At 43.2% G+C, this 22048-nt stretch overlaps 1 protein-coding gene across 4 annotated transcripts in view; it reads left to right on the top strand.

The window, feature by feature from the left end:
• oxr1a (oxidation resistance 1a) overlaps positions 1 to 22048 on the top strand; it is a 761132-nt gene that overhangs the window by 581128 nt on the left and 157956 nt on the right. For 3 of the 4 annotated variants that reach the window (XM_068032290.1, XM_068032288.1, XM_068032289.1), the window contains one exon: positions 6210 to 6348. In XM_068032290.1, coding sequence (XP_067888391.1) covers positions 6210 to 6348 — 139 coding nt within the window. Of the gene's footprint in view, positions 1 to 6209; positions 6349 to 15367; positions 15927 to 22048 lie in introns of those variants that run through there. The other variant, XM_068032291.1, reaches the window with a different exon arrangement.

Raw genomic sequence — 22048 nt, 5'->3', positions numbered from 1 at the left:
CACTCATTGTCTCTACATACCTTCAGCTGTTCAGCTTTGGCATGCACATTACCCAAACACAGTGCTACACAACTATTGACATCCTGCCCTCTCTCTTGCATAGTGACGCAGTGGTTAGCACTGCAGCCTCACAGCTCCAGCGACCTGGGTTCAGTTCTGGGTACTGCCTGTGCGGAGTTTGCAAGTTCTCCCTTTGACCGCGTGGGTTTCCGCCGGGTGCTCCGGTTTCCTCCCACAGCCAAAGACTTGCAGGTTGATAGGTAAATTGGCCATTGTAAATTGCCCCTAGTGTAGATAGGTGGTAGGAGAATGGTGGGGATGTGGTAGGGAATATGGGATTAATGTAGGATTAGTATAAATGGGTGGCTGTTGGTCGGCACAGACTTGATGGGCTGAAGGGCCTGTTTCAGTGCTGTATCTTGAAATAAATAAAATAAATAAATAAAATAAGGATCTGGTGGCACACAGTAGAAGGGAGCAGAGCAGAACCAGCAGGGAAAAGGACACCTCCTGAGCCCTACAGCAGAGATGGCCGTCCTCATTACAGACCAGCTACAACAGGGCCCGTGGTATCCAACTTGGCTGAGAACATTGAGGATGACGGCATGTTCCTGCCTTATGTCCCATATCAACTCCCAGCACATTCTTATCTTGCTGTCTGGTATAACGAACAAGTTGCTGATGATATGATCACGGACTCTTGCAATGCACCCTACACATCCCCTTCCCTCACACCAACCTTACCCTTCTGAGTTCCTGCTTTTCCGACAGCCAGGCCAAACCAACTCCAATAGGAGGAAAGAGAGCAACAGCACAGCACAAATAATGAGGCCCTGTCACTTGATCACTGACACTTACAGCCACCAGCTCAGATAACTGGCACTACAGCTTGGAGGTTAGCATAGATTTGAGATCAGCACATGGTGAATCAATTGAACATGAGTGACCTGCAGCCAGGCCAGGAGTAAAGGATGGTCCGTTTGTCAGCTCACCAGAGGGCGAGGTCACAGACAAGTACTATCACAGAGAACTCAGATGAGGACCTCACTGGATCAGAGAGCACTGATGGGAATGCACACTTAGTTGCTGGGTGCATTGGTTGGCCTGTCAGACAGCCTCCGGCACCATCAAGAAGCATAGAGCAGTCTGACTCCAACTGGCAGAGGGCATGGTGCGGAGCTTGTCTCTCTGCAGCTTCTGTTCCATCTCCCTGTCGCCTTGCAGACCCAGAGGCACTGCCACTGTTGCCCCCATGCCTGTTGCAGCCTTTATGTGGACAGGTTACTTACTCCTCTTCTCCCTCCCACCCCACTGTGAGGATGTGGCAACATGATGTGGCAAATCCAGGAACCCACCATAACACTTCCAAAAACAGACCAGGGTATTTCCAGACACTTTGCAATAGAAAATGTTCCAATAAAATTACCTTACCTGCAATTTGGGTTCCTGACCCTTTAAATAGCGCTAGTGCAGGGCTCACCTCGCAGCTTCTTCACATTTGTTGTTTGCAGAGTGAAGAACAAAGATGCTTCCTGGACACCCATTCCCAAATTTGAATCCTGGTGTCACATCAGTTGGTTGGGCTGTGATATCAGGATAGTGTCAATTCAGGGTCTTCCGGTGCATGCAGGAGACGCACCTGCTTGTGCTCTTCTCCTCCAGCAGTGCCTTGCAGGCGGTGTAGGAAGCAGTCAGCGGTGCATCACTTCTCCAGATGTGGTAGTAGGCCTGAGCAGCACTATATGAACGAATTTCTAGCCTGATTGCTCTACAAGTGTTTTTGGAGGTGTTATGGTGAGTTGCTGGATTTGTCAGATTGTGTTGCTGCATCCTCACAGTGGGTTGGGGGGGTGGGAGGGTGAAGAGGAGTAAGTGACCTGTCCAAATAAAGGCTGTAACAGGCATGGGGGCAGCAGTGGCAGTGCCTCTGGGTCTGCAGGGCAACAGGGAGATGGAGCAGAAGCTGCAGAGGGACAAGCTCTGCACCATGCCCTCTGCCAGTTGGAGTCATACTCCTCTATGCTCCTTGACAGTGCCAGGAGTCTGTCTGACAGGCCAACCAATGCACCCAGCAACTCAGTGTGCATTGCCATCAGTGCAACTGGCCAACTTAATAGAATTGACTCCTTGGTATTTTTCACCTCCATCTCTTCCTGCCAAACAGCTTTAGAAAGCTGCTTCGAATGAGGGAAAGAAGCATTGAACAGTTGGCAGCAGGGAAGTGCAGCTGATGGTGAGTGAAGTGCAAGACAGGTGAAGTGACTTCCAAGAAATTGGCGATCAGCTGCTAAGCACTGAAAGCGCTCTTGAGGAAGGAGTGCTGTGAGCAGCAGCCTCTCACCTGGCCTTGGCTGGAACATTCAGTTTCACTGATCAAAGGCTTCCTAGTCTGTCAGTTTCACTGGAGAGGCATTCCTTGCTGTGCAGTCACCTTAGTGACCCTGGCGAGTTGATGACAGCTCAGGAAATGGGCCCACTGGCTGTTAAAGCTAGATTTGTTGCTTAAAAACCATACCTATTAGAATATTTAAGTAACTTATCTAACAGCAGAACAGGAATTCCCTGCTCTCCTCAAAACATGCCTGTGTGAAACCTGGAAGTGGGTGGAATGATGTTAGGATCCCAACCTGTGTCACATTTAGGGGTTTTAACTCCCTGCAAGAATCCAAACCTGACTCCCCTTGCCTGTTAAAATTTCCCTCCATGTGTTTTGTGCTGGAATGTGGATCAGTAAATGTTTTCTTGATTTTACAATGTTGCAGAATAATTTCCATGGCTAGCTGCTGTAGCCATTAACAGTTATGTTGGACTAGTGCTGAATTTTAAATCTACTTGTAGAATGTGCTGATTCCCATTGTTTTAAAATGTTAGCATCATCATGTACACTGTCTAAGCCCTTTATCTAGTTTAACCGTGGCATTTTATTGTAAGAGAAGGAAAACTATTTTTAGTTAAACCCTTTTAATTTCTATGCAGTACCTGGGTCAGAATTATATTGCACTCTCTCTGCTTCATTGTTGTGAGGTATGTGGGAGGTTTCTTGTATGGCATTAGTTTTTGATTCTGGCCCTGTTCTGTCGTTTTTGTTGTTCTCCTGTGATACTAAAGCAGTCAAGTGCTTGAATCACCTTTACTGCTTTGAGGACTGTGTTTTATCAGTTTTATGGTTTTTGGTATTGAACCATAAATCCTGCACTTTGAGCTACTGCCACTGTATAAATTCTATTTTGTGTATTACTTTGTTCACACTGAATTCCATTTTATGATTACATATAAACTAGATTGACTGGGTGGGGCAGCAGTTTAGCTTTCTGTCAATTGCAAGAAATTTAAGTGAAATGAGTTCTGATAGTTTCATAGGGGGAAGGCGGTGGCGTAGTGGTATTGTCACTGGACTCGTAACCCAGAGACCCAGGGTATTGCTATGGGCACATGGGTTTGAATCCCACCACAGCAGAAGGTGGAATTTGAATTCAATTAATAAATCTGGAATTAAAAGCTAGTCTACTGATGGCCATGAAACCGGTGTTGATTGTTGTGAAAACCCATTTGGTTCACTGATGCCCTTTAGGGAAGGAAATCTGCTGTTGTTACCTGGTCTGGCCGACATGTGACTCCAGACCCACAGCAATGTGGTTGACTGAAATGGTCTAGCAAGCCACTCAGTTGTATCTAAAAAAACAAATTTTGCTGTGGGGATCTGGTCAAAAACCGCCTATATTTTAACATTAAATTCAGTCATTCTCATAAAGACCACAGGGACGTTAGTGGAAATGTTACTGTGATGAACGTGGATGTTCCTATTTGCCTGCATCCAAACTAGCAACTGGGTAATAGAAGTGGAAAAATGTTCTGTTTAATATCTCCCAGCTTAATGAGTATGAACTGAGTAAATGTCTTGAAAAGAAAAAAAAAACAGCTATAGATGTTTGTACTAGAGACTAGAATAGTCTTCACATCATGTCACCCATTGTTAGTATTAACAGCTTCATTATTCAACATAGATGAAAAGAACAAGAGGTTCCTGTATGGCCCATAATACCTCTCCAGTTACGTAAGGCATTCCCTACCTTATTCCATCCCGGCTTAATGTTCTTTTTTCCGTATCAGCCATCCTTCCTCCGGTGGCATATCAACAGGCTTCTTCCCTTCATGTATTTATCCAATTCCCTTTTGAAAGTTCCAATTGAATCAGCTCCCATCGCCCTTTCAGGCGGTGCAATCCAGATCATGACAATGCATTGCATGAAAAAGTTCTCCCCATCTCCTCTCTGGTTCTTTTGCCAATTATCTTGAATCTGTGTCCTCTGGATAATGACTCTGCTGCTAGTGGAAACAGTTTCTCTATTTATTTTACGAAAACCCCTCATAATTTTGAACACCTCCATTATATCTCCCCTTAACCTTCTCTGCTCTGAAGGAGAACAATCCAGGCTTCTCTAGTGTCTTCATGAAACTAGAGTCCCTCATCCCAAGTAAGATTCTGGTAAATCTCCTCTGTATCCGCTCTAAGGTATTGACCTCCTTCCTAAAGTGTGATTCCCATAATTGGACATATTAACTGAGGCCTAACCAGTGGTTTATAAAGATTTAGCTCCATTTCCTGGCTTTTGTACTATTTGCTTCTCTTTGTTTCTGCACTCCCTTTAAATTTGTGCCATTTTGTTTGTACTGCTTCTCCTAAAATAAATGATCGCACATTAAATTTCTGCATTAAATTTCATCTCCCATTGCACAAGTCTAAGCCCTCCTGAAATCTGCTATTGTGCTGTTCACTGTTTGCTACATTTTCAAGCTTTGCGTCATCTGCAAATTTTGAAATTATGCTCTTTATACTAAATCCAGGTCATTAATATATATTAAAAAGAGCAGTGGTCTGAATACCAACCCTTGGAGGACACCACTGTAAACTTGCCTCCAGTCTGAAAACAAATGTTCACCACTACTCTCGACTTGATATGTCTTAGAAGGGAAAAAATACCCAGGGTTAGAATTCTTAATTATTGGAGATGCACATGTGTGGACATGCAGTTGAATAGCTTGCTAACACTCTGGGCTCATATTTAAATAACTTTTTTTAGAACTTATCTTTTTGGCGACCTGCAGTAGCCTGTTTAAGTACAGCTGATCAGATTACATATAAACCTGTTTTTCCTGAATGTAGCACACCAGGCACCAACTGTGTTCAGGGCAAACCAATTTGGTGAAGGAGTCACCAAACAGGTGTTAGATCCCTTTATATGCATTTTTCAGGCATGGGCCTCTTAATGCCTATACCAATAGGTCCGGTGGCACACGTCCGGCAACATATTGGATGTTTTGGTGCCATCGAATTTCTAGGCCATTGTCTTCAGGGGAAGAGACGGGGAAAAAATTGGCAGAAGTGAAAGTTGCAAAAACTTGTTTATGATGATCTTTCTTTATCTCTAAGGATACTAATTTTCTGATTGGCCATTCTATCAAACTCCATTAACAATACTTTAGCACAATTTGAGGATGTAGCCATCATAAAAATGTTCGGAGAGAAGAGAAACATTTCTTGAAAAGAAGAGAAACTGCTGTGTGGAAGAAGTTTGGTCGGAATGGTGGCTTTGTGGCTGCAGAAGCACTGTCATTCTTCTTGGGTGGTGACCTCAGCCATGCACATGGTATTTGTTTTAAAGCAATAAGATTAAATGATAATATACATCTGCTGGATTGAAGGATAAGCCTTCAATCCACCAACTTATCTTTCATTTCAATAATATTTGCACTTTTATGTCATTGTTATAAGACACAAGCTAATTGGTATACATTTTGTAAATATTAATTAAGAGGCCTAGACATTATATAATGGAATGCTTTTAAAAATTCATGCAATGACGCACCCTGTATGCAGAAGAAATTGCATGAAAATAAATTATTGGACTATCCCTCCCAAGAATTCCAATGAAGTTAAAATTAATAAAATGACATTTGAATGATTCTTGTTTTTGTGAATCTATCTCCCATTTGTGCCAGGGGAATATGTTGTTTTTTTATTCCTCCACTCAACCCATCGCCTTTTGCTATCAGACTGTAACCTTATCCAGCCAGCATGTGCATAACCTCCAGTTCTGCTGTCATGCAGCAAGCATCTATACAGCCTCTGGTATCTGATGTAGTGTGGACCAGCTAAGAACATCAACTGAATGCAGATTTTTATTCAGTGGAAATCGTTTGCTTTGCAGGGCCGAGCATCTGTACGTCTTCTTTGTGCAGTGGTCTCCCGACATATATGGGGATGAAACTGGAGAGTCAGTGAAGGAGCCAGGATTCATCGTTGTCACAAAGAATGAGAAGTCTGAAATGAATGAGAATGACTGGGAGGTAAAGTTATTCAAGGATGAATCCTTGTCTTGATTTGGAAAGCAACATAAAAATCTTTATCTGATCATATTTTGTTAAATCATGCATGTATGGCTTAAATTTTAAAAGAACTAGGGGTAGAAATTCATCTTGGGCAGTTGTGCAAAATGGGTGGTTTTGGATTGGCCACCTATTATGTGCAGTGCCAGATATTTAATTGCATTGACTGCAATGGAACTGAATATCTGGCACTGCGGATAATGGGTGATACCATCCATTTGGCACCACCGCCCGAGCTGAATTTCTACCCTGTATCTGTGCAAAGTCATTTATTATTACTTAGCAATAACAATCTAGACAGAAATGTTTAACGTGCTTGCTTCAAAGTTGTAGGATTGCATTGTCTGCAATTTCTTCTTATGTTTGGTAACTGCTCATGTCATCAAACTTACTTTTGTCTTTCTTCTGAACTTTTACTTCCGCAGCTCAACATTTTACCATTTGTTGACCATGTGGGGAATTTTATCCCCCAGGGCAGGGACAGGGGGCTTTGGGGGGAAACCTGACCCCAACCTGCTGTGAATGTGTCCAGCTTAACTGGAGCAGATTGTGGGTCAATCAAGAAAACTGTTCTCAAGAAGCGGGTCAGTAAATTAAACGTGCTAAAAAGGCTGTATGCCCCAGATTATAGCGTTTAATGGCTTTGGGCCAGGTTTCCCAACGGTGGGGAAATCCTGGAATGGAAGGGAGGAGAGCATGCCCTGACCCAGCAGGTAAGTGCTTTTTCAGCACTGTTTGTAGGCCAGAAGGAGCAGAAGTGCATCTCTCCTTAACTCTTTCCCCAGCATTTTAAACTGTCCCATGATCTGCCTCCCATCCGATGACCCCACCACACAATCTTCAGGCAGCCTTCCTCCACTGCAATGATCTCCAAGCTGATTCCTAATCTCTTTCTCCCCACCCTCCCCCACAATTTTCATTCTGACCTGCGATCTCTTATCCCCAACCCACCGTTCCTCTCTGCAGAGATTCCTCCCCTCTCCCCACACTTTCTCCCTCTTCTCTGTTCCTTGGCAGTAGACATCTGGTGCACGTCTTCCTGTCTGAGAGCCAGCCAACCTCTCAATCTGGTTGGCTGCCTGCCAGGAAACGGAGAAAAGAATTTCAAATAAGATCCTGCTGTTAAATTTGGCACAACCTCCACGTTCCCCATACTTCAGTGTTTCCCAGTTGCTATAAGTATCCCAGCCCTGCCAAACCCATTCGTGTCTCACCTCCCCATAAATACCAAGGCTCATGAGTCCCTTGTATTTGTGCTGTGTACACTATGTGTTTCCTTGCATGTAGCACTGGGTATCGGTGAACCATTACATAAATGTACTTGGGAAATATGATTAACAGTATTGTCTTTGTTATTTGTGAGGTATGTGAGATGTAGTTTTATTTCTCTGTTTTTAGTTTTTTGCATGCAGCAATGGACAAATGGATATTTATTTGGGACAGTAGAAGAGAGGGAGGGAAGTAAGAGTTGACTTTATGTCTGTGAAACCTCGAAATGCCATAAATGTCAAATTGGACACTGCTAACCATAAAACCCATTGTGAATGTTGGGTTTCAGTCCAGAAAAAATTAAATAACCATTTAATTTGTGGCAGAGCTGTTATAATGCGTGCCAGCCTGAGAGTTCACTTTCCTGTCTGGACATGATTTTCAATATTTATATTATCTTTATGCCTAAGAGGATGTTTGAGTGGGGACACCACTTTTATGAATCTGTCATAAGAAATTACAGATTAGCTTTACAAACATAAAAAATTGAGGAGCAGGAAAAGACGTGTTGGTACATCAAGCTTATGTCTCACTTATGATGGCTAGAGCATCATGACTGGACATCTCTTCCTCCCATTCCTTTCCAACCATGTAATCGCCTGATAGAGGCAAAAAATGAGAAAAATCCGGAGCCAATTAGGCAAAAATACTGGAAAATCCCTCTCGATTCTCTCAGGTGATTAAAACCAGTCCAGCAGATTACATAGATCGGGTGTTACCTATAAGGTCACTTACATTCTATATGATATGATCTCAGCTCCAATCAAGAACCGGTCCAGTGCTTTCCTGAAGGCATGCAGAGGGTCAGCACCCATGACACCAGCCAGCAATGTATTCCAGAGGCTCACGACTCTCTGGGAAAAGAAACACCACCTAAAATACAGTCTATTCTTACTTTGCCTGTTGAACTAAAATAATACATCAGTTAACATACTATCCAGCCATTTAATTATTTTATAAACCTCCATCAGATTGCCTCTGAAGTATGTTGCTTGAAAGTGAACAGACCCAGATCCTTGGGACTATCAAAGTAGCTGAGGTTACTTTAAGCTAGGAATCATTCTAACAATTCTTCTCTGGACCTGAGCCTTACTAAAATGGTTCTTGGGATGAGGGAATACAGTTATGTGGATAGGCTGGAAAAGCTGGTGTTGTTCTCCTTGGAGCAGAGAAGACTAAGAGGAGATTTGTTAGAGGTGTCTAAAATCATGAATAGTTTAGATAGAGTAAATAAAGTGAAACTGTTTCCAGTGGCTGAAGGGTCCATAATGAGATGGCACAGATTGAAGGTGATAGGCAAAAGAACTAGAGGTGGCAGGAGGAAAAACATTTTTACGCAACGAGTGGTTAGGATTTAGAATGCATCATTTAATAGTTTGGTGAATACAGATTTAATAGAGGCCTTCAAACAGAAATTGGATAAATACATGAAAGAGAAAAAAATTACAGGGATGTAAAGAAAGAGCAGGGGAATGGAACTACCAGATTGCTTTATGAAAGAGTGGCCTTGAACTCGATGGGCAAATAGCCTCCATCTGTGCTGTACTGTTCTATGACTCCGTGATATCAGGAAAGAAAAGAAAAACTGTGCATAGTAATAAATTGAGTTGAAACTTAGAAAATGCTGAACATTTGCAGCAGGTTGATCAATGTCTTAATCACAGAATCTACAGCACAAAAGAGGGCCATTCAGTCCATCACTGTTTTGCTGGAAAGAGAAAGGGAATGAGCTCCTATGCACAGCAGGATGTAGATGCATGTGCAACTGTACTCGCCTTCCCTGACCTGGTTAGGTCATTATGATTGTGTCACTGTGCTCCCGCTGCTGACCACTCAGCCACTTCTGGCCACACCCTCTTGGTTGCAGCAGCAGGTCCAATTGCTGAGGAACTTTATCTCTGTCTGGCTTGTCATTGACACCAACAGCACATCAAGGGAGGCTTGAATGAACTGCAGCGCAGCCTTTATCCATCTGGAGAACACTGTCACACCTTGTCCTGTCTTGTTTGAAACTCCAGCTCCTCCAACCTCTGTCTTTGGATTGGCCCTTTAAATACTGGAGCTGAGATTGCATTATGTGCAATTGCGCCTGTGTCACGTATTGAATGGCAAATCCAGAAGTAAAATGCTAACAAGCTAGCTGAATTAAAAAGCCACCAACAGACGCACTGAACTTACTTCTGGGTTTTCCACATAATATCAAACACCAAGCCTGCTCCCAACATGTCTCCACAAAATATCTGTTGGCAGCTGTAAGTGTAATGAATGGCATGGGGGGGTGGGGGGAGGGCAAGTATAAAGGCAGCAAAATTCACACCGTTGTCCAGCATGCTGGTTTGCTGGCACCATCCCATCTCGGGCCGTTTCTCCTCACTGCCTGAAAGGCTGGTAGAGGCAGAAACCCTCATAACATTTAAAAAGTACTTGGATATTCATTTGAAGTGCCGTAACCTACAAGGTTACAGACCAAGAGTTAGAAAGTGTGATTAGGCTGGAAGGCTACTTGTTGGCAGGCATGGACTTGATGGGCCAATTGGCCTCCATCTGTCTTGTAAATTTCTATGATGATGGTCCAGCAGCTGTGGCCATTTTTTAATAGTTTTAGAAGTTGTAGAGAGGGCACCTCAATATAGGGATGCCCTCGCTCTCTTTTACTTGAAACAGCAGGGTGCAGTTTCAGGTCCTCCTATTGGACCTCTGGCTTCAAGAGCCCACCCACCATTCTTAGTTGGACAGCAAGCTTTCCCTCTGGCTGCTAATGGGCCAATTCTGGGAAAATCACTGCCAGGTGACTGCTCCCCACACAGTGCAGGTCCTGACCCCCATTTGACGCTGACATTGGGGTCCAGATACAAAACTCAAAATCCTGCCCAATAAGTTGGAGTAGAAACACAAAGCCATTAATATAATGATGAATATTGTCAAAGATTAGACCATTTCACATGCACTGTCATTTGAACAATTACCTACAGATCAGAACAAAATAGGTTCTTGCACATCAGAGGAGCATTTCTGAATCAAGGAAATTAACTACTTTGATCTTTAAAGTAAATAATTCAGAGTTGTTCACATACGCATGTCTGATACTTAGATCACAATTTTAACCTTGCCTATCCGATGAGAACAGGCCAAGCGGATGGTCTAATTGGCAGTAGAGTACTTAATGCTGTGCTTCCAATGAGCACCTGCCCGCTGCCATTTTAACCAGGCATTTTGCAGAGTTGGTCTAGGCTCCTAGTACAGGCACATGCAGGTGAAGGGAACACAGGATCTTTGTGATATTTGTGGTGAATAAGGTTAGTGAGCTACAAGCACAAATAGCAGTATGGGGTGTAGTGGCAATAACGGAAATATGGCTTAAGAATAGCAAGGACTGGGTGCTTAATATACAAGGATCTAAACGGTTCAGAAAATATAGAGAAGGAAGAAAGGGAGTTGGGGTGGAATACTGATTAGGAAAGACATTGTAGTGTTGGAAAGGGAAGATGTCCTTGAAGGGGCAAGGACAGAATCCATTTGGTTAGAGTTATGAAACAAAAAGGGTATAATCACGCTACTAAGGGTATTCTATAGGCCTCCAAATAACAAGAGAGAGAGGAGCAAATCTGCACGGAAATTCCAGAGATGTGCAAGAACACTCGTGTGATCCTGGGGGACTTTAATTACCATAATATCGATTGGGATAATGTTAGAATAAGGGTAAGGGGGGGAGGAATTTCTGAAATATGTTCTGGAGAACTTCCTTGATCAGTATGTTCTCAGCCCAATTATTAAGGAGGCATTGCTGTATCTGGTGCTGGAGAAAGAGGTGGACCAAGTGGACCTAGTGTCTGTTGGGGGGCAGTTGGGTAAGAGTGATCATCGTATCATAAGGTTTAGACTAGTAATGCAGTAAAACAAGGAATGAAATAAGATTGGAGGAGGGCTAATTTCAACATGATGTGAAGGGATCTAGCCAGGGTAAAATGGTATCAAAGACTGACAAGAAAAGCTGTATCAGAACAATCGGTTATCTTTAGGGAAGAGATGCATCAAGTATAGGCTAGGTACATTCCAACAAGGGCAAAAGGGAAGGGAATCACAAACAGGGCTCCTTGGATGACGAGGGAGAGAGAGATTATGATGAAACAAAAATAGGGTATGATGCATTTCAGGTGAATTCTTCAAGTGAGAACCAGGCCATATACAATAAGTTGAGAGAGGAGCCGAAGAGTAAAATAAGACAGGCAAAGAGAGAACCTGAGAATAGAATGGCAGTCAAAAGGGAACCCAAAAATCATCATCTAGCATGTAAATAGTAAGCAGGTAGTGAGAGGTGGAATGGGGCCTGTAAGGGACAAAGAGGGTAATATTTGCTTAGAGGTACAGGACAAAGCTAATATACTTAATGAGTACTTTGTATCAGTGTTCACTAAGGAAGTGGACTCTGACAAAATATTGGTAGAAGCCGAGAGAGTAGAGGCAATGGATAGGGTAAAAATTGAGAGTGGGGAGGTACTGGAAGGGCTGACTATGCTTAGAGTAGATAGGTTGCCTGGTCCGGCTGGCCTGCATCCCAGGTTGTTAAAGGACGTGGGGGGTGGTGATAGCAGAAAGGCTTGCGATAATCTTCCAGGCTTCCCTGGATAAGGGGTGATGTCAGAGGATTGGAGAGTGGCAAAGGTGACACTGTTATTCAAGAAAGGGTGTAAGAACAGACATAGCAACTACAGGCCAGTTGGTTTAACATCAGTGGTGGGTAAGGTTTTAGAAATATTAACCAGGGGAAAAAATCAACAGACACTTAGAGAGGTTTGAGTTAATTGAGGATAGCCAGCACAGATTTGTAAAAGGCAGATCATACTTGACTAACCTAATTGAATTTTTTGATGATGTAACAGAAAAGGTTGATGAAGGGAATGCAGTGGATGTTGTTTATATGGATTTTAAGAAAGTGGTTGATAAAGTGTCACATAAAATGCTGGTTAGCAAAATTGAGGCTCGTGGAACAGGAGTGTCAGTGTCCAATTGGATAAAAAATTAGCTGAAGGACAGAAAACAGCAAGTCATAGTAACTGGTTGTTTTTCAGTCTGGAGGATGGTAGAAAGTGGTGTTCCCCAAGGGTCAGTGCTGGAACCACTGCTTTTTTCGTTGTATGTAAATGACTTTGATCTTGGAATACAGAGTAGAATTTCAAAATTTGCCAATAACACCAAACATGGAGGTGTGGCAAAAAACGAGGATGATATGAACCACCTGCAACAGGTCATAGATAGCCAAGCAGAATGGGCAGACAGGAGGCAGATGAAGTTTAATACTGACAAGTGTGAGCTGATGCATTTTGGTGGAAGGAATAGGGAGAGGCAATATATACTTAATGGCACAGTTCTAAAGATTGTGCAGAAACAGAGGGACCTGGGGGTGCATATGCATCGATCTTTGAAGGAGGCAGAACATATTGAGAAACTAGTTTGCAAAGCATATGGGATCTTGTGCTTCATAAATAGAGGCATTGAGAACAAGCAGGGAAGTTCTACTGAACTTTTATAAAGCTCTGGTTAGGCCTCAACTGGAGTATTGCATCCAGTTCTGGTCACCAGACTTTAGGAAAGATGTGAGGTTCCTTGAGAGGGTGCAGAGGAGATTTACCAGAATGGTTCTAGGGATGGGTGATTTTATTTACAAGTCTAGGTTGGAGAAGCTGGGGTTGTTTTCCTTAGAGCAAAGCAATTTGAGGGGAGATTTAATAGAGGTGTACAAGATTATGACAGGCTTAGATAAGTTAGGCAAGGAAAAACTATTCCCCTTAACTAATGTTACAAGGACAAGGAGACACAGATTGAAGGTTTTGGGCAAGAAATGCAGGGGGGGTGTAAGGAAGAAGTTTTTTACACAGCGGATGGTAATGACCTAGAACTCGCTGCCCACAAGGGTAGTGGAAGCAGAGACAATCAATGATTTCAAAAGGAAATTTAATGACCACTTGAAGGAAATAAACTTGGGATACGGGGATCAAGTGGGGGAGTGGGACTGACTGGATTGCTCTGTGGAGAGCCGGCATGGACTCGATGGGCGTCGGAATGGCCTCCTTCTGTGTCATAATGACTCTGACTCCTTAAAGAACTCTAATAAACCTGTCAAACATGATTTCAATTTCATAAAACCAAATTGACTCTGCCTGATTGAATTATGATTTTCTGAATATCCTGCTACACCTTCCTTCATAATGGATTCCAGGATTTTCCCAATGACAGATATTAGGTTAACTGACCTATAGTTTCCAGGATCTAGGGAATTTTGGAAGATTACAACCAATGCATCCACTATTTCTGCAGCCACTTATTTTAAGACCCTAGGATGCAGTTCATTAGGTCCGGAAGATTTGTCAGCCTTTAGTCCCATTAGTTTTCCTCGTACTTTTTCCTAGTGATAGTGATTATTTTAAGATCCTCCCTACCTTTTGCCTCTTGATTTTCTACTGTTCTTTAGATGCTTTTTGTGAATTCTGCTGCGAGGACAGATATAAAATACTTGTTTGCAGTCTCTGCCATTTCCTTGTTTCCCATTCTTAATTCCCCAGTCTTATCCTCTCAGGGACCAATGTGTACTTTAGCTACTCTTCCTTTTTATATACTTGTAGAAACTTGAACTGTCTTGTTTTATATTTCTGCTTGTTTACTCTCATACCCTAATTTCTCCCTCTTTCAGGTCTGTGACCAATCACCAGATGTTTAAGATAGTATGAGATCAAAGGAAGAGGCTTATAATGTTCCATAAAGAGTAGTAAGCCTGAGGATTGGGAGGATTTTAGAATTCAGCAAAGGAGGACCAAGAAATTGATGAAGCAAGAGAAATGAGAATATGAGAGTATGAGAGCAAGAGACATAATAACAGATTGTAAACATTTCTATAGGTATGTCAAAAAGGAGAGTGAAAGTAAGCATGGGCCCATTCGAGGCAGAGACTGGTGAAATTATAATGAGGAATAAGGAACTGACAAAGACGGTAAACACTTTGTATCTGTCTTCATGGTAGAAGGCACAACAAATATTGTGGAAATAATGGGGAACTAATGGTCTAGCGCAAACGAGGAACTTAAAGAAATCAAATGGGACTAAGTGGCAACAAATCCCTTGTACCTGCCGACTTGCACCCTAGGGTTTTAAAAGAAGTAACTGCAGAGATAGTGAATGCGTGGTTTTGATCTTCCAGAATTCCTTAGATTCTAGAACAGTTCCCAAGGATTGGAAGGTAGCAAACATAACCCCACTTTTTAAGAAAGGAGGCAGAGAGAAAATGGGGAGCTATAGGCCTGTTAGCCTAACATCAGAAGTAGGCAAAATGCTAGAATCCCCTGGTAACAGGGGACTTAGATAATTATAATATGATTAAGCAGAGTCAACACGGATATATGAAAGGAAAATCTTGTTTGACAAATCTGTTAGAATTTTTGAAGATTTAACCAGTATGATGGATAAGGGGAACCAGTGAATGTAGTGTATTTGGCTTCTCAAAAAAGCATATATTAAGGTACAACACAAGAGGTTATTACACAACATTATTACTCATGGAATTATGGGTTGGTTAATGGACTGAAAACAAAGTGTAGTGTCATGCAGGCCCCCACCTGCCGAGAATGAGACATATTCATTTCGCCACATGAAAATTGGTTTTTAAATTGTTACTGGAGTAAAGAAATAACTTCTTTTTTTTTTTAAAAAAAAACACCAGACCCTTGACTGGAAATACATTTGCACAGTAACAAGCAGTACTTGGAAAGGACAGCGGGGCCACTCCCTGCTCCAATTTAAGCAACAATTGACCTTTGATTACCAGTCATTGAAGGTGGAAAAGCTAGCATTCCAGGTTAACTGCTAAGATGGCCGAATACACAAACAGATGTGGTCAGAACAGTTTAGTCACATGACTAACTGGTTATTGGAGTTTTTTTGAATTTGAACTTGCTACAGAGTTTTAAAAACTCAGAAAGCTGTTTGCTCCTGGACTGAAAAAATCCCTCTCCTGTTTGCTCCCATCTCTTTCTCCCGGAGCTGAAGACCCACTGAAGACACATGAACCGCAAGAAAGAAATGTCTCCTACAGTGAACAAGGTTTTAAGAAGAATACTGTGCCCCAACGAAAAGCAAGAATTACCTACAAAAGGACTACAGCGAGCTCGAAACACAGTAACAAAAACCCCTCTTCAGAGATTGCCTCAAACCTCTCTATTTTTCTTCTCTTTTCTGTCTCTATTTGCATGTGCATGTTCCGTATTGAGGCGCGGCGTGTATCCATAGGCGTTAACCAAATTAGAGTTTAAGTTTTAATAAATTTCACTTTTCTTCTTTAAACCTAAGAAAGCCTGTTTATACTCATTTCTTTGCCTTGTACTTGGAAATTGGTGAACAAGGCTTCACCAAGGGGGAGCTCAAAACACAGTGTATTTAAAAATTAAATCCTGTTACAATAAGACAAGGTGAAGGCTGAAAGAGACCCCTAGACACCTTTTTCACCTGGCCTAACAGTAGGAATAAACGGGACTTTTTTGGATTGGTAGGCTGTAACTAGTGGGGTACCGCAAGGATCAGTACTTGAGACTCATCAATTTACAATCTATATTAATGACTTAGATGAGCGGATTGGGTGTACGGTATCCAAGTTTGCTAACGATACAAAGTTAGGTGGGAAAGCCATGAGAAGGATGCAAGGCGGCTGCATAGGTATATAGACAGGCTGGGTAAGTGGGCAAGAGCATGGCAGCTAGAATACAATGAGGCAAAGTGTGAAGTTGTCCACTTCAGTAGGAATTTTTTTTTAAAAAGAATATTTTTTGAATGGTGAGAGACTGGGAAATATTTGTATTCAGAGGGGCCTGGGTGTCCTTGTACATGAATCACAGAAAATTAACGTGCAGGTACAGAATGCAATTAGGAAAACAAAAGATATGTTATCTCTTGTTAGGAAAGGATTGGAGTATAAGAGTGAACAAATCTTATTAAATTTGTACAGGGCATTGGTAAGGCCACACCTGGAGTACTGTGTGCAGTTTTAGTCTCCTTACCTAAGGAACGAAGGTTCACTAGACTGATTCCTGGGATGAGGGGATTGTTCTATGAGGAGAGATTGATTAGACTAGGCATATATTCCCTAGAGTTTAGAAGAATGAGATGTGATTTAATTGAAACATATAAAATTCTTAAGGGGCCTGTCAGAATAAATGCTGAGAATATGTTTTCCCCTGGCTGGAGAACACAGTGTTGCAGTCTTAGAATAAGGGTGTCGGCCATTTAGGACTGAGATGAGGAAAAAGTTTGTCACTCAAAGGGCTGTGAATCTTTGGCATTCTCTAACTCAGAGAGCTGTGGACGCTCAGTCATTGAATATATTCAAGATAGAGGTCGATAGATTTTGCGTATTAAGGAAATTCAGGAATATGGAGATAGTGCTGGAAGGTGAAGTTGAGGGACAAGATAATCTATGATCTTGTTGAACGGCAGAGCAGGCTCAAATGGCCAAATGGCCTACTCCTGCTAGTCATTTATTTATTTACTGACCTAAAATTTAAAGCAATGAAGATTAGGAGTGCAAGTAAACATAAGGGAAATAAACTAAGAAAGAGGATGAATCAAGAAAGAAGAGATCGGGAAAAAACATGAAGGACAAGACTCTGAAGGGGATACGAGAGTAAATAATACATTTACGAGTACTGTAGTACATCTTTGTATAAAAAAAACTCTATGCAAAGAGGCTGCAATGTAGATTTACTCGGATGGAAAGATGTTATAATGAGAGACTTGGGAAAGAAACCTGGAGCAGTGAAGGTCAAGGGATGAGCTGAAAATAAATAGTGACATGTTTCTTCTGGTCAGTAAAAGGAGAGAGAGTTGACAGACCATTTTGCTGCAGAGTGTAATCCAACATATGGAGTGCATCACCAAATGGGAGACTTAAAAAGAGCAGGAGCTGAGAGTCAGAACGGAGATTGAAAAAGAGCGGGAGCTGAGAGTCAGAACAGAGATTAAAAAAGAGCGGGAGTTGAGAGTCAGAGTGGAAATTGAAAAAGAGCGGGAGTTGAGAGTCAGAGTGGAAATTGAAAAAGAGCAGGAACTGAGAGTCAGAATGGAGATTGAAAAAGAGCAGGAGCTGAGAGTCAGAACAGAGATTGAAAAAGAGCAGGAGCTGAGAGTCAGAATGGAGATTGAAAAAGAGCAGGAACTGAGCGTCAGAATGGAGATTGAAAAAGAGCAGGAACTGAGAGTCAGAATGGAGATTGAAAAAGAGCAGGAACTGAGAGTCAGAATGGAGATTGAAAAAGAGCAGGAACTGAGAGTCAGAATGGAGATTGAAAAAGAGCGGGAGCTGAGAGTCAGTGGAGATTGAAAAAGAGCAGGAGCTGAGAGTCAGAATGGAGATTGAAAAAGAGCAGGAGCTGAGAGTCAGAATGGAGATTGAAAAAGAGCAGGAGCTGAGAGTCCGAATGGAGATTGAAAAAGAGCAGGAGCTGAGAGTCAGAATGGAGATTGAAAAAGAGCAGGAGCTGAGAGTCAGAATGGAGATTGAAAAAGAGCGGGAGCTGAGAGTCAGAACAGAGATAGAAAAAGAGAGGGAGCTGAGAGTCAGAACAGAGATAGAAAAAGAGCAGGAGCTGAGAGTCAGAACGGAGATTGAAAAATAGCAGGAACTGAGAATCAGAACAGAGATTGAAAAAGAGCGGGAGCTGAGAGTCAGAGTGGAGATTGAAAAAGAGCAGGAACTGAGAATCAGAACAGAGATTGAAAAAGAGCGGGAACTGAGAATCAGAGTGGAGATTGAAAAATAGCAGGAGCTGAGAGTCAGAACAGAGATTGAAAAAGAGCGGGAGCTGAGAGTCAGAAGAGAGATTGAAAAAGAGCGGGAGCTGAGAGTCAGAATGGAGATTGAAAAAGAGCGGGAACTGAGAATCAGAGTGGAGATTGAAAAAGAGCAGGAGCTGAGAGTCAGAACAGAGATTGAAAAAGAGCGGGAGGTGAGAGTCAGTGGAGATTGAAAAAGAGCAGGAGCTGAGAGTCAGTGGAGATTGAAAAAGAGCAGGAGCTGAGAGTCAGAACGGAGATTGAAAAAGTGCGGGAGCTGAGAGTCAGAACAGAGATTGAAAAAGTGCGGGAGCTGAGAGTCAGAATGGAGATTGAAAAAGAGCGGGAGCTGGGAGTCCGTGGAGATTGAAAAAGAGCGGGAGCTGAGAGTCAGAACAGAGATTGAAAAAGAGCGAGAGCTGAGAGTCCGTGGAGATTGAAAAAGAGCGGGAGCTGAGAGTCAGAACAGAGATAGAAAAAGAGCGGGAGCTGAGAGTCAGTGGAGATTGAAAAAGAGCGGGAGATGAGAGTCAGAGTGGAGATTGAACAAGAGCGGGAGCTGAGAGTCAGAGTGGAGATTGAAAAAGAGCGGGAGCTGGGAGTCAGAACGGAGATTGAAAAAGAGCAGGAACTGAGAGTCAGAATGGAGATTGAAAAAGAGCGGGAGCTGAGAGTCAGAATGGAGATTGAAAAAGAGCAGGAGCTGAGAGTCAGAATGGAGATTGAAAAAGAGCAGGAGCTGAGAGTCAGAACAGAGATTGAAAAAGAGCGGGAGCTGAGAGTCAGAATGGAGATTGAAAAAGAGCGGGAGCTGAGAGTCAGAACAGAGATTGAAGAAGAGCGGGAGCTGAGAGTCCGTGGAGATTGAAAAAGAGCGGGAGCTGAGAGTCAGAACAGAGATAGAAAAAGAGCGGGAGCTGAGAGTCAGAATGGAGATTGAAAAAGAGCGGGAGCTGAGAGTCAGAATGGAGATTGAAAAAGAGCAGGAGCTGGCAGTCAGAATGGAGATTGAAAAAGAGCAGGAACTGAGAGTCAGAGTGGAGATTGAAAAAGAGCGGGAGCTGAGAGTCAGAGTGGAGATTGAAAAAGAGCGGGAGCTGGGACTCAGAGTGGAGATTGAAAAAGAGCGGGAACTGGGAGTCAGAACAGAGATTGAAAAAGAGCGGGAGCTGAGAGTCAGTGGAGATTGAAAAAGAGCAGGAGCTGAGAGTCAGAGTGGAGATTGAAAAACAGCAGGAGCTGAGAGTCAGAACGGAGATTGAAAAAGAGCAGGAACTGAGAGTCAGAACAGAGATTGAAAAAGTGCGGGAGCTGAGAGTCAGAATGGAGATTGAAAAAGAGCGGGAGATGAGAGTCCGTGGAGATTGAAAAATAGCGGGAGCTGAGAGTCAGAACAGAGATTGAACAAGAGCGGGAGCTGAGAGTCAGAGTGGAGATTGAAAAAGAGCGGGAGCTGGGAGTCAGAGTGGAGATTGAAAAAGAGCGGGAGCTGAGAGTCAGAGCGGAGATTGTAAAAGAGCGGGAGCTGGGAGTCAGAACAGAGATTGAAAAAGAGCAGGAACTGAGAGTCAGAGTGGAAATTGAAAAAGAGCGGGAGCTGGGAGTCAGAGTGGAGATTGAAAAAGAGCGGGAGCTGGGAGTCAGAACAGAGATTGAAAAAGAGCGGGAGCTGAGAGTCAGTGGAGATTGAAAAAGAGCAGGAGCTGAGAGTCAGAGTGGAGATTGAAAAAGAGCAGGAGCTGAGAGTCAGAACGGAGATTGAAAAAGAGCAGGAACTGAGAGTCAGAACAGAGATTGAAAAAGTGCGGGAGCTGAGAGTCAGAATGGAGATTGAAAAAGAGCGGGAGCTGAGAGTCAGAATGGAGATTGAAAAAGAGCGGGAGCTGAGAGTCCGTGGAGATTGAAAAAGAGCGGGAGCTGAGAGTCAGAACAGAGATAGAAAAAGAGCGGGAGCTGAGAGTCAGTGGAGATTGAAAAAGAGCGGGAGCTGAGAGTCAGTGGAGATTGAAAAAGAGCGGGAGCTGAGAGTCAGTGGAGATCGAAAAAGAGCAGGAGCTGAGAGTCAGAGTGGAGATTGAAAAAGAGCAGGAGCTGAGAGTCAGAACGGAGATTGAAAAAGTGCGGGAGCTGAGAGTCAGAACAGAGATTGAAAAAGTGCGGGAGCTGAGAGTCAGAATGGAGATTGAAAAAGAGCGGGAGCTGAGAGTCAGAACAGAGATTGAAAAAGAGCGGGAGGTGAGAGTCAGTGGAGATTGAAAAAGAGCAGGAGCTGAGAGTCAGTGGAGATTGAAAAAGAGCAGGAGCTGAGAGTCAGAACGGAGATTGAAAAAGTGCGGGAGCTGAGAGTCAGAACAGAGATTGAAAAAGTGCGGGAGCTGAGAGTCAGAATGGAGATTGAAAAAGAGCGGGAGCTGAGAGTCAGAACAGAGATTGAAAAAGAGCGAGAGCTGAGAGTCCGTGGAGATTGAAAAAGAGCGGGAGCTGAGAGTCAGAACAGAGATAGAAAAAGAGCGGGAGCTGAGAGTCAGTGGAGATTGAAAAAGAGCGGGAGATGAGAGTCAGAGTGGAGATTGAACAAGAGCGGGAGCTGAGAGTCAGAGTGGAGATTGAAAAAGAGCGGGAGCTGGGAGTCAGAACGGAGATTGAAAAAGAGCAGGAACTGAGAGTCAGAATGGAGATTGAAAAAGAGCGGGAGCTGAGAGTCAGAATGGAGATTGAAAAAGAGCAGGAGCTGAGAGTCAGAATGGAGATTGAAAAAGAGCAGGAGCTGAGAGTCAGAACAGAGATTGAAAAAGAGCGGGAGCTGAGAGTCAGAATGGAGATTGAAAAAGAGCGGGAACTGAGAATCAGAGTGGAGATTGAAAAAGAGCGGGAGCTGAGAGTCAGAACAGAGATTGAAGAAGAGCGGGAGCTGAGAGTCCGTGGAGATTGAAAAAGAGCGGGAGCTGAGAGTCAGAACAGAGATAGAAAAAGAGCGGGAGCTGAGAGTCAGTGGAGATTGATCAAGAGCGGGAGCTGAGAGTCAGAATGGAGATTGAAAAAGAGCAGGAGCTGGCAGACAGAATGGAGATTGAAAAAGAGCAGGAACTGAGAGTCAGAGTGGAGATTGAAAAAGAGCGGGAGCTGGGAGTCAGAACAGAGATTGAAAAAGAGCGGGAGCTGAGAGTCAGTGGAGATTGAAAAAGAGCAGGAGCTGAGAGTCAGAGTGGAGATTGAAAAACAGCAGGTGCTGAGAGTCAGAACGGAGATTGAAAAAGAGCAGGAACTGAGAGTCAGAACAGAGATTGAAAAAGTGCGGGAGCTGAGAGTCAGAATGGAGATTGAAAAAGAGCGGGAGCTGAGAGTCCGTGGAGATTGAAAAATAGCGGGAGCTGAGAGTCAGAACAGAGATTGAACAAGAGCGGGAGCTGAGAGTCAGAGTGGAGATTGAAAAAGAGCGGGAGCTGGGAGTCAGAGTGGAGATTGAAAAAGAGCGGGAGCTGAGAGTCAGAGCGGAGATTGAAAAAGAGCGGGAGCTGGGAGTCAGAACAGAGATTGAAAAAGAGCAGGAACTGAGAGTCAGTGGAGATTGAAAAAGAGC

The sequence above is a fragment of the Heterodontus francisci genome, chromosome 5 (assembly GCF_036365525.1).
Source record: "Heterodontus francisci isolate sHetFra1 chromosome 5, sHetFra1.hap1, whole genome shotgun sequence".
Lineage (NCBI taxonomy): Eukaryota > Metazoa > Chordata > Chondrichthyes > Heterodontiformes > Heterodontidae > Heterodontus > Heterodontus francisci.
Note: the sequence above shows the minus strand (reverse complement) of the source record. Positions and strands in the feature narration are given on the sequence as shown.